Genomic DNA, 12,684 nt, shown 5'->3' on the forward strand with positions numbered 1-12,684 from the left:
GAATCTTTTTGCTTACCAAGCTCACCTCCTAAGTTCTTTGTGACTATTCATTTGAGAGCTTTTCAGAAAACCCACTCTTGAGTGAACAATTAACGGGTCTACATTGTTAAAGAATAAAAATTTCTCACGGGCACTGGGAATGAGTGGAAAGCTAACATCTAACATTTGAAGAACAACAAATAGTATAAAAGAGCTTGAAGTTTTCAGAGTGTGGCTAAAGCTAAAATTTTAAAAAATATAGATACAGGCAAAAAGGGAAGGGAGCATATACAAAATGTAGATTATACAATACAATATACGAAACTCTCCTAATATTTCTTATTTGGTTCTTCTCCCCTCCCCCACTCTCTCTTGGCAGACGAGCGAGGGCAACATTTTGCGCGTGAATCCCACGCAGCTTAGCGGCGAGGATTATCAGCCGCTGGGCGAGGTGCCGATGCGATCGCCCCACGAATCCGGCAATGGTGGCGGCGGCGCCTCCTCCTCCTACTCCTCCTCCGGCTATTCTCCGTCCGGCTCGGGCAACTTTGGCGGCGGTTCGCGCAACAAGAAGCGCAAATACATGAGAGTTGGTGAGTACATTTTTGTTGTTTTTTTTTTTTTTTTTTGGTTGTAAATTTGTTCGTTTCGTGGCTTAGTTCACTGTATTTCATATCGATATACAATTACAATTTGAGAATTGGCTTAAGGGTAAGCGATGATCGGTAATCAATAATCGATACACGACAATCGGTAAATAGTAAACGGTAATCGGTAATCGTTAATCGGTAATCGGTAATCGTTAATCACGGCCAGCCCGCACGGCTGGCCGTCCCGCCCACCCGAAAACAATTAAATTTAATACGAAAAAAAAAGTAATAGAAATAAAAATTAGAAAAATGAATTGAATAAAATTCCAAAAAAATTAATAATATAATTATAGATAGCTATAGACTATATATATATATATAGACTATGTGGTAAACAGCTGCATCCGAGTTAGAGCAGCAATTGCATATCCAAATCCATGTACGCATCCTGCGTTGCCTGCGCCGTCCTCTCGGCGTGCTCCATTTCCATTTCCAACTCCATCTCAACCTCCACCTCCGTATCTGTGTCCGCATCTGCATCAGCATCCGCATCCGCATCCGGGTCTGCGTCCGCGTCCGCCTCCGCATCGCTGATATCCTCCAGATCTCATGTGCTGGAACATTTGCGCAGCTGCTCCTCCTCCTTTTGCAGTATGCGTATCTTCATTTTGAGCTCCTCGACGCGCAGGCGATGCACCTCGCGCATATACTTGAGCTCATCCTGCGCCTTGTTCAGCTCAATCTTCTTGGCCTCGGTGGCCAGCTGCTGCTCCTTGCAGCGCAGCTCCGCCTCCTTCACCTTGAAGTAGTTGATGCGCTCCTCGTAGCTATCGCCCGCCTGCTGCTGTTGTTGCTGCTGCTGTTGTTGTTGTTGCAGCTGCAGCTGCTGTTGCGCGCCCGTTGGCAGCGTTCCAGCGCCGCTTACGCTCACATTTGATACAGCCGCTGGGGCAGCGGTCACCGGCACGGTGACGGGCAGAGGCACGGTCACGGGCACAGATGTGGCTGCCGTCACCGTTGGCAGTGCGCTGAATGTGAAGGTGGGCGTGCCTCCGGTCAGCTGCATCTTGACAGCAGCTGCTGCTGCGGCCGCCTGTTGCTGCTGCTGCTGCTGCTGTTGTTGCTGCTGCTGATGCTGCTGCTGCTGCTGATGTTGCTGCTGCTGGACAACTACAGCGGCGGCCGCTTGCTGTTGTTGCTGCTGTTGATGCGCCGCAGCTGCCGCCACGGCCAACTGTTGCTGCTGTGCCGCCAGCTGCTGCTGCGCCAATTGCTGTGCCTGTGCCTGGGCCTGAGCCTGAGCCTGGGCCTGGGCCTGGGCCTGCTGATGCTGCTGCGCCTGGTACTGGGCCAGCGTGATCTGCTGCGGCTTGATCTCGCTTATGATCTGCTGATTGTAGCCGCCGGCTGTGATTGTGGCCATTGTGTGCTGCTGCGGCTGTGCGGGTATCGTGTGTATCTGTGTGGCTAACGGGACGCAACAGTTTAAGTAAAATATATAATATATATATATATATATATATATGTATATGTATATGTACCTGTGGCATCTGTGGGATGCTTGATTTGCAGTATGATCTCGTCGCGCTGTCGCGCCGGCTTAAAGTGCAGCAGATCGTTGAGCGTCAGCTTCTCCGCACTGATCGAGTCCACGTTGATGCGATGCGTGTTCAACATGCTCGCATTGGCGGCTGCCACCGCGGCGCTCACCTGCAGCTTCTGCATCTCGGCGACCGCCGATTGTTGCTGCTGCGCCTCCGCCTGTGCCTGCGCCGCCGCCGCCGCCTGTTGCTGTTGTTGTTGTTGTTGTTGTTGTTGTTGTTGCTGCTGCTGCTGCTGTTGTTGCTGTGCCTCGAGCGGATCGTCCTCCATTTCGCTGACATCGTTGCCATCCATTTCGATCTCGTCGAAGGGCTCGCCCTGCGGATTATGCTCGGACGCCTCGGGACTGATTTGATAATCTGGCTCCACCTTGACGCTGTCGTGATGCTGCGGCTGTTGCTGCTGCTGCTGCTGGGCGCTGGCCGAGACGGCGCCCACTTTGCCCAGCGCTGCGCTGCCGCCCGAGGCGCTGCCATCCCGATATGGATACTGTTTGCGCAGACTGTGAATGGTGGACGGTGGAGGGGGAGGAGGGGAGGGGAAAGGAGGGAAGATAACAATTAGATGGCTGCACAATCGGGCTGCTCCATTGCCACTTACCGGGAATTCAGCCAGAACTTTTGTATTTGTTTAATGTTGCGCATGGCGCTGACATGCGGATGCGAATTGAAGTCGCGCACAATCTTGTCCCAGGTGTCGCGGACGGAGTACTTGTTGCGCTGCTTCTTTCTGTGCTTGATGTCGATGACCTCCTCGTGCAGATGGAACAGCGTGTAGAGCACATCCTTCTCCTCGGCGGTGAAGCGCGGCGTCAGCGGCAGCTGCCCCTTCGAGCTGCCCGCCGTTGAGCCATTGTTGTTGCTGTTGTTGTGATTGCTGTTTCCGTTCGTGTTGTTGGTGGGGCTGCCGTCGCCCACGCTGATGTTGCCGCTCACGCTGACCGTTGCCTGGACGACGGCGACGTTGTTGTTGTTGTTGCTGGCATTTGCGGCACCGGCGCCCGCATCTCCGGCCGCCGACATACTTTACGATTCGGCAGCTCGCTTGATTCGATCTGCCACGGATTTTGATTGTTTGTTTATGCTTTTTTTTGTTTTTTTTGTCTGCTTTTTCGACCGTTTTGTTTTGAGTTTTTCAGAATGGAATTGAGTTTGTTTATGTACGCCAACGAGATGCGGTATCACTCGAGTAGCGGCTCGCCAGTTCCAAAACCGAGTCCAAGTTCGAGTGCGAGTTCGAGTCCGTTTGCGAGTGCCCAAAAGCGATGCCGAGTAGCGAGTAATAAACGAAAATCAATTGCACTCGTTTTGCTTATACACACACACACGCACGCACACACACTGGGCGAGAGCGAGCGCGCGTGTGTGTGAGCGTCGGTGTGAGTCTTTTTTTGTCTGTTGTCGTCTGCTGTCCGTCCGCTTGCCACTGGCAACTGCCACTTATATTGCACTAGAGATGTGTGTATGGAAAATGTTGCGACGCTGGGCAATTGTTCGCTTCTCGCTTTAAATTGCCATTCATTTAATTACGTTTGCTATTTTATGTTAATGCGCGCGCTTAGCTGGCTCAGGTTTTTTTGTTTTTTTTTTCTTTTTATTGCCTATTTGTGGCAGGCAAACGGCAGCAGCACAAAATATTTCGCTCAAAACGCGTACGCAGCTATAACGATACTACTCAATGCAGCACTGCGATACTACTCAATGCTTGAAAGCGATACTACTCATATTCTATTAGCAGCGCTGTTAGCTCCGTTTTGCGCGCTGTTGGCGCAGTTTGGCGTTAACAGCGCGCGAGCGCGCGTTTGCGTTAACAGTGCTGGCCATAACGTACAAATAAAATGAAAAGAAAATTGTATTTACTCAATTATAAAATGGATAATCTGTTGTTGCAGCCAATATGGTGCCGCCATCGCGACCCAATGTCACACGCCTGGCCGATGACGCCGTCATGCTGCGCTGGAATGTTCCCAAAAACGACGGTCTGTCCATACAATTCTTCAAGGTGCAGTACCGCATGCTCGGCAAGATGCCCCGCGAGAACTGGCAGACGACCAACGAGAATATACCCTATGGCAAGCAGCAGCAGCGGGATCGGGAACGGGAACGTGAACGCGATCGTGATCGTGATCGTGACCATCATCATGAGCCGGCCTATGCTGGCGTCAAGAATTTCACGTCATCGGTGACGGGTCTGCGACCGGATCGCAATTATCGCTTCCGGATCGTGGCCGTCTACTCGAACAACGACAACAAGGAAGGCAACACCTCGGCCAAGTTCTTTTTGCAGCGCGGCGTCGCCAAATCGAATCTGCCGGTGCCCCAACTGCGCGACATTGAGCCCTACTCCGAGTCGGCCGTGCTCCTCCACTGGACACTCGCTCCGACCCCGACGCCCGCCCAGCAGCACCCGATCGATGGCTACTACGCCTACTATAGGCCGACCGCCTCCGCCGCCGAGTACCTAAAGGCGACAGTCGATGGCGGCCATGCGCGCCGCTTCAAAATCGATCAGCTCGAACCGGGCACCGCCTACGAGTTCAAGCTGCAGACGTTCAATGCGCACGCCGCCTCCGAGTTCAGCGAGATCAAGCAGGGACGCACGCTGAGTAAGTCGCCAGCTGCAGCAGTTGGAGTCGCATTAATCTCTTAACATTTCAATCTTGTTATTTTGCAGAGACCTCCAGCCATGCGGGCAGCGGCGCCTCCATGCCCGCCATTGTGCCCGTCTCGACTGGCAGCTCGAGCGAGCAGCAGAATTCCATTTATCCGGTCATCGCTGGCGCCGCCGGCGGCGGCCTGCTGCTGCTCATTGCCATTGCCGTCGCCTGCCTGTGCCTGCGCCGGCGCAACAATGCCCAGCCCGAGGGTGAGTCACAGCCGCTGCTGCGGCCAGGCAATGCTTGCTTCAGCTGCAACTAATCCCGCTGTCCACTTTCAGACGAGAACAAGCCGCAATTGGATCACATTCAAGCCGATTTCGTTACCTCCGCCGTGCTGGGCGTTGCGCCCCACCATGGCCACAAGGCCGGCGATGTCCGGCGTCTGAATGGCGTTATTCCACGCATGAACATCACGCCGAATCCTCTGGCTCAGGATCCCACGGCCGACAAGGTAAGCTCTATCCAACTGCTCCCGCTTCCGCTTCCACTTCCACTCTCTCTCTTTCTGTCGCTCTTTAAGTATTTGCTCCACTTTCCAAATGGCTTTTATATCAAAATGTTTACAAAAACAAAAACCTTTTTCGCTGGTTTCTTGGTCAAAATTTAAAAACGTTTCTCGCCTCGCTCTGCCTCCGACTTGCCTCCAACTTGCTGCAGCCAAAACTCTGTCCCTCTCCCTTGCTCACGCGTGCTCTCTCTCTCCCTCTCTCTCTCTCTCTCTCTCGCTTTTACTCAGACGCTTTTGGATACCTCTGGAGTAGGTTTGTAGTCCACTCGTTCCCCAAAGCTACCCAAATCTTTCAACTCTTGTGGTTCCTTCCGTTTATCCTCCGGCTTAGTTTTTTTGCAATGCACTTGGAATAGAAATAAATAAAAAGAAATTATAAATCATGTAAAGCTTTTTTATCTATCTCTACCAAATTTGCTGCTCTTTTTGCTCTCATTGCCTTTCTCGTTTCTTCTCTTTCCTTTCCCTTCCCTTCGCTTATTTTCGCTTTTCCTCGCTCTTATGTATTTGTTTCTGTCTTTATTTCTTTTATATTTCTTTTCATACACTTCTTTCGCTCTCTCTCTTCGCTTCTCTTTTCTTCGCTTTTCCTATACACGTCTACTTTGCATTTGTCTGTCTTTATTTATTTTATATAAATTTGTATACATTTCCTTGTCTCTCTTAATTTGTCTTGTTTCTATTCTCCTTAATTTTCCAATTTCTTTCTTTTATATTTTCAAATTCTTTCTTTCTTTATTCTTCTTCTCTTCCTTTCTATCTGCTTGCTCTATGAGTTTCTCCTCAATTTGTCTCTATCTAATTCTTCTTTCGCTCTCTTTCTTTGCCTTCGTTTTATTTTGTTGTCTCTTTTCTTATTTTCCTCTGTGTCTGCTTTTTGTTTTCACCCTTCTCTTCCTTTCTTCGCTTGTCTTCTTATCTTTTTTCGTCTCGCCTTTTCTTTGCCTTCACTTTTTCCCTTTCCATTCTTCCGTCTCTTTCTCTTTCAATGCCTTCTCCCCGTCTTGGTACTCTCTTCCACTTCTTGTGCTAGCTTGTTTGCTGCTCCTTCTGCCTCGCCTCCTTCTGCCTCGCCTCCTTCTGCCCCGCCTCCTTCAGCCTTCGCCTCGCCTTCACCCGTTTGTTTTGGACTCGTCTCGCTCCCCTCTGGTTCGTGGTCTCCCGCCTTCTGTTCATCTGATCTCTCGTTGCGCTCCTCTCTCCACTCCCCCGTTCGCCATTGTCAAACTGAGCGTCCCCTGTTCCAGAATCGCAATGTCATGGAGCTGCGCTTTCTGCCGCCGAATGGCAATGCCACGCCGGAGCATGCCGCTGCGAATGCCGAGCCGGATCCTGGCGCCGATCTCTATGCGGATGCGGATGTCGATGCGGATGCGGATGCAGATGCGGATGAGGCTGGAGATATTACTGGCAGCGTCAAGGCGCTGACCGGCGCCTCCTCCTCCTGCGAGACACTGGAGGCCTGCGAGGGTCTCAGCCAGCCGCAGCAGCAGCCGCAGCAGCAGCAGCCGTCGACGGAGGCGCCCAGCAAGCCGCTGCCGCCGCTGCCGTTGCCCAAGAAAACAGCCGCAGCCAAAGCACAACAACAGCAACAACAACAACAACAAGTAAACTTAATTAGCAAAAAGCAAAAATCAGTTGAGAAACGTTTTTTAGTTTATTTTGTTGCCAAGCGACCAGCGAATATATGCAACACCTGCCACCTGCCACATGCCACATGCCACATGCCACATGCCTCTTAAACTAAACTTGAACACACACTTATCTATCGCCCTCTCTCTCTCCTGCAGGGCAACGCCTTGGCCGTTGCTGCCGCCGCCGCCTTGCATCAGCCTGGCCTGCATCATGCGCAGCCTTACCATGCGCCCGGCACGCCCACATTTGCGCACAAGCGTCACGACTATCAGCAGCCGCCGCCCGTGCCACCGCACGCCGCCTACTATCAACAGCAGCATCAGCAGCAGCAGCTGGTGGCTGGCGGCGCCTCGCCCATGTTGGATCAGCAGCGACGCACCTTGGAGCGCAGCGTGCGCAGCTTGCAGCAGCAACAGCAACAGCAGCAGCAGCCACATTCTGGCTATGGCATGGAGGATGGCCTGGCCACGCCCACGCGCATACCCTCGCTGCGCCGGCAGCGACGCGCCTCCGGCAGCCAGCACAACAGCCACACAAATCTCACCAATCATCACAACAACAACAACAACAACAGCAGCAGCAACAACAACAACAACAATAACAACAACAACAACAATGTGGCACATCATATGCTGCACCACACGCACCACCCGACGGCGCACACCGGCGGCAGCCACGTGGGCATACCCCATGTGCCGGGCAGCCCGCGGGTTCAGCGCTCCCCGATGCCCGCCCGCGCCCTCATCAAGCGCACACGCCTCGGCAGCCACACGGACAACATCTCCTCGGGCAGTCTCAACAGTATTGAGGTCTAGTTTCTAACACGCGACACAGCCCACAGCCACGCCCAAAGTAACGCCCACGCCAGCCGACTATTCATATATAATTATTTGAATTTTTGCTAATTTATTTAGTCCTCGTTGTTTTATCGCATGGCTTGTGGGCGTGGCTGCGCCCTCCTTTTTTTTTCATTTAAACATATATTTTTTTTTGTATATTTAGTGTTATTTATTTATTTAAATTTAATTAACGCAACAACAATTTGCATGCATAAATTATGTTGTATTAGTTGTTGGCAACAGCCGCGCCCCCTACCCGCCCCCCTCTCCGCGCGGCACACCATTTGGCTAGCCAGAAGAAGAAGAAGAAGAAGAGGAGGAAGAAGCATAGTAATAGACCTAATTTAAGTCGTTCAACTATTAACGTTAGATTCGCAGCCTAATTTTAACACTTATTTAAGCGCCTAGAACTAGAATTAACTCGAATTTTTTTTTAAAATACACACACGCATATATTATGTATAGATTTATGTATAAAAGAAATCCCCACACACACACACAGAAATCTCCTAAATAAAACACAAAATGCTATAAATTCTGTATACAAATAATATAAAAAGTTTCCATATTATACATAAGTATTGATCAAATGCCCCATGAAAATGTGCCAAATGGGGTAGGATGATTTCCTAGAGTTGTATGTGACGAGAAGTAGAAGGCATCACAGGATGACGAGCTAGCTCGAGCGGAGATCTACGCCAGCCTGGATTGATACCTTGATACCTCCATCTAAAAGCCCTGTAAATTGCATAAAGATCGGACTCTAAACACCGAAGATCATTAAGTATGCATTTCCATACTAAGTGTGGTGCAAAAAGAGACGAAGCTGGCAATGGATGTTTTAGGCTTCGAAATTCTACCTATTGTAGATATAAGTAGGATCTTGGATGAACAAGATCTTGACTGCCTCAAATACATATTTCATACAAGCCCATTTTCGTAGCTGAAATATCCCCAAATGGATCCCATTGTGAAGAAGTACAAAAAATATTGTTGTTTTTGTTTTCATTCGATTTATTCAGATAGATTTTCTTGTTTAAATTAACGTACAAATTGTAATAATAATCGCACAGCTTCGCTTAAACGAACCAGAACCACTTCACAGAAATGTTCAAATGAATCAGCGGACCAGGAACAGCTGCAGATGTGGCTGCTGCTCAGATGTTCACATTGATGTGCTGCCGTGCAATACAATATCTACGACTAACTCGGGCAACTGCAGGAAACTCGGGTAACTCGTGTGTGAGTGTGCGCATGCCCTGAAGAGAAGAGAAAGCCATTCGGTGTGCTGTAGTCGGGCATGCCCAACTGAGAGTGAAAGCTGGCAAACAAGAGCATGTGCGAAGGAAGTATCACAGCAGATATCAATATGTAGATACACAAATATAATATATATCTATATATATATATATATAGATAGACATATATATATATACATATATTTTGGGATAACTCGGTCAAATAATGTTCGACTTGAATTTTTTACCATTTCGAAATGTTATACCTTTTTGAATTGGTAGGGATCCCTACTATCAATTGGCATTCAAAGATTTAAAAAATCGATGGGTAAAAAAAAGTGGTAGACCAAAAACCGATTCGTTTGTAAAGTCAACGTGTTTTGATGATTTTTTGGAATATCTCGGCCAAATAATGTCCGATTTGAGAATTTTATACTATTTATACAACAAAATGGCAAGGGGTTACATCACTTTTTTTTTCAAATTCGGGGTCGGTTCGAAAATCGAAACTTTTTTGATGATTTTTTCCTATTATCTCGGGTAAATATCGTCTGATTTTGAAATGTAGGGATCCCTACTATTAATTGGCATTCAAAGATTTTAAAAATCGATGGGTTAAAAAAAGTGGTAGACCAAAAACCGATTCGTTTGTAAAGTCAGCTTTTTTTGATGATTTTTTGGAATATCTCGGCCAAATAATGTCCGATTTGAGAATTTTATACCATTTTGGACTCATAAGGATCAGTTCTATCGATTGGCATCAAAAAAATGAAAATCTAAATTTTGACCAAAATCAACAAAATGGCAAGGGGTTACATCACGTTTTTTCTCAAATTCGGGGTCGGTTCGAAAATCGAAACTTTTTTGATGATTTTTTCTTATTATCTCGGGTAAATATCGTCTGATTTTGAAATGTTATACCTTTTTGAATTTGTAGGGATCCCTACTATTAATTGGCATTCAAAGATTTTAAAAATCGATGGGCTAAAAAAAGTGGTAGACCAAAAACAGATTCGTTTGTAAAGTCAAATTTTTTGATGATTTTTTGGAATATCTCGGGCAAATAATGTCAGATTTGAGAATCTTATACCATTTTGGACTCATAAGGATCAGTATTATCGATTGGCATCAAAAAAATGAAAATCTAAATTTTGACCAAAATCAACAAAATGGCAAGGGGTTACATCACGTTTTTTCTCAAATTCGGGGTCGGTTCGAAAATCGAAACTTTTTTGATGATTTTTTCTTATTATCTCGGGTAAATATCGTCTGATTTTGAAATGTTGTACCTTTTTGAATTGGTAGGGATCCCTACTATTAAATGGCATTCAAAGATTTAAAAAATCGATGGGTAAAAAAAAGTGGTAGACCAAAAACCGATTCGTTTGTAAAGTCAACGTTTTTTGATGATTTTTTGGAATATCTCGGCCAAATAATGTCCGATTTGAGAATTTTATACCATTTTGGACTCATAAGGATCATTACTTTCGATTGGCATCAAAAAAATGAAAATCTAAATTTTGACCAAAATCAACAAAATGGCAAGGGTTACATCACGTTTTTTCTCAAATTCGGGGTCGGTTCGAAAATCGAAACTTTTTTGATGATTTTTTCTTATTATCTCGGGTAAATATCGTCTGATTTTGAAATGTTATACCTTTTTGAATTGGTAGGGATCCCTACTATTAAATGGCATTCAAAGATTTAAAAAATCGATGGGTAAAAAAAAAGTGGTAGACCAAAAACCAGTTCGAAAATCGAAACTTTTTTGATGATTTTTTCCTATTATCTCGGGTAAATATCGTCTGATTTTAAAATGTTATACCTTTTTGAATTGGTAGGGATCCCTACTATTAATTGGCATTCAAAGATTTTAAAAATCGATGGGTTAAAAAAAGTGGTAGACCAAAAACCGATTCGTTTGTAAAGTCAGCTTTTTTTGATGATTTTTTGGAATATCTCGGCCAAATAATGTCCGATTTGAGAATTTTATACCATTTTGGACTCATAAGGATCAGTACTATCGATTGGCATCAAAAAAATGAAAATCTAAATTTTGACCAAAATCAACAAAATGGCAAGGGGTTACATCACGTTTTTTCTCAAATTCGGGGTCGGTTCGAAAATCGAAACTTTTTTGATGATTTTTTCTTATTATCTCGGGTAAATATCGTCTGATTTTGAAATGTTATACCTTTTTGAATTGGTAGGGATCCCTACTATTAAATGGCATTCAAAGATTTAAAAAATCGATGGGTAAAAAAAAAGTGGTAGACCAAAAACCGATTCGTTTGTAAAGTCAGCTTTTTTTGATGATTTTTTGGAATATCTCGGCCAAATAATGTCCGATTTGAGAATTTTATACCATTTTGGACTCATAAGGATCAGTACTTTCGATTGGCATCAAAAAAATGATAATCTAAATTTTGACCAAAATCAACAAAATGGCAAGGGGTTACATCACGTTTTTTCTCAAATTCGGGGTCGGTTCGAAAATCGAAACTTTTTTGATGATTTTTTTCTTATTATCTCGGGTAAATATCGTCTGATTTTGAAATGTTATACCTTTTTGAATTGGTAGGGATCCCTACTATTAATTGGCATTCAAAGATTTTAAAAATCGATGGGTTAAAAAAAGTGGTAGACCAAAAACCGATTCGTTTGTAAGGTCAACGTTTTTTGATGATTTTTTGGAATATCGCGGCCAAATAATGTCCGATTTGAGAATTTTATACCATTTTGGACTCATAAGGATCAGTACTATCGATTGGCATCAAAAAAATGAAAATCTAAATTTTGACCAAAATCAACAAAATGGCAAGGGGTTACATCACGTTTTTTCTCAAATTCGGGGTCGGTTCGAAAATCGAAACTTTTTTGATGATTTTTTCTTATTATCTCGGGTAAATATCGTCTGATTTTGAAATGTTATACCTTTTTGAATTTGTAGGGATCCCTACTATTAATTGGCATTCAAAGATTTTAAAAATCGATGGGCTAAAAAAAGTGGTAGACCAAAAACAGATTCGTTTGTAAAGTCAAATTTTTTGATGATTTTTTGGAATATCTCGGGCAAATAATGTCAGATTTGAGAATTTTATACCATTTTGGACTCATAAGGATCAGTATTATCGATTGTCATCAAAAAAATGAAAATCTAAATTTTGACCAAAATCAACAAAATGGCAAGGGGTTACATCACGTTTTTTCTCAAATTCGGGGTCGGTTCGAAAATCGAAACTTTTTTGATGATTTTTTCTTATTATCTCGGGTAAATATCGTCTGATTTTGAAATGTTATACCTTTTTGAATTGGTAGGGATCCCTACTATTAAATGGCATTCAAAGATTTAAAAAATCGATGGGTAAAAAAAAGTGGTAGACCAAAAACCGATTCGTTTGTAAAGTCAGCTTTTTTTGATGATTTTTTGGAATATCTCGGCCAAATAATGTCCGATTTGAGAATTTTATACCATTTTGGACTCATAAGGATCAGTACTTTCGATTGGCATCAAAAAAATGAAAATCTAAATTTTGACCAAAATCAACAAAATGGCAAGGGGTTACATCACGTTTTTTCTCAAATTCGGGGTCAGTTCGAAAATCGAAACTTTTTTGATGATTTTTTCCTGTTA

The 12,684-nt window shown here is 45.1% G+C and overlaps 2 protein-coding genes across 3 annotated transcripts in view; one reads left to right on the forward strand and one right to left on the reverse strand.

Moving 5' to 3' along the window:
- Positions 1–8,338, forward strand: part of boi (brother of ihog) — a 47,793-nt gene extending 39,455 nt beyond the window's left edge. Inside the window, exons 5-10 of one of the 2 annotated variants that reach the window (XM_064699000.1) lie at positions 359–572; positions 4,063–4,776; positions 4,845–5,036; positions 5,109–5,281; positions 6,586–6,945; positions 7,129–8,338. In XM_064699000.1, the coding sequence (XP_064555070.1) occupies positions 359–572; positions 4,063–4,776; positions 4,845–5,036; positions 5,109–5,281; positions 6,586–6,945; positions 7,129–7,788 (2,313 nt within the window). In that variant the 3' untranslated portion in view covers positions 7,789–8,338. The remainder of the gene's footprint in view (positions 1–358; positions 573–4,062; positions 4,777–4,844; positions 5,037–5,108; positions 5,282–6,585; positions 6,946–7,128) is intronic. The other variant, XM_064699001.1, reaches the window with a different exon arrangement.
- z (zeste) lies at positions 626–3,808 on the reverse strand. Its single transcript, XM_064699003.1, is given in 3 exon segments — positions 626–2,036; positions 2,111–2,673; positions 2,772–3,808. Coding segments are annotated over 3 exon segments (2,043 nt in total). The 5' UTR covers positions 3,194–3,808; the 3' UTR covers positions 626–978.
- Positions 8,339–12,684: the final 4,346 nt, after the last annotated feature.

The sequence above is a fragment of the Drosophila montana genome, unplaced genomic scaffold (genome assembly GCF_035044405.1).
Source record: "Drosophila montana isolate Dmon_TW-CO22-7 unplaced genomic scaffold, ASM3504440v1 contig_787_1, whole genome shotgun sequence".
In the NCBI taxonomy this organism is placed as follows: Eukaryota; Metazoa; Arthropoda; class Insecta; order Diptera; family Drosophilidae; genus Drosophila; species Drosophila montana.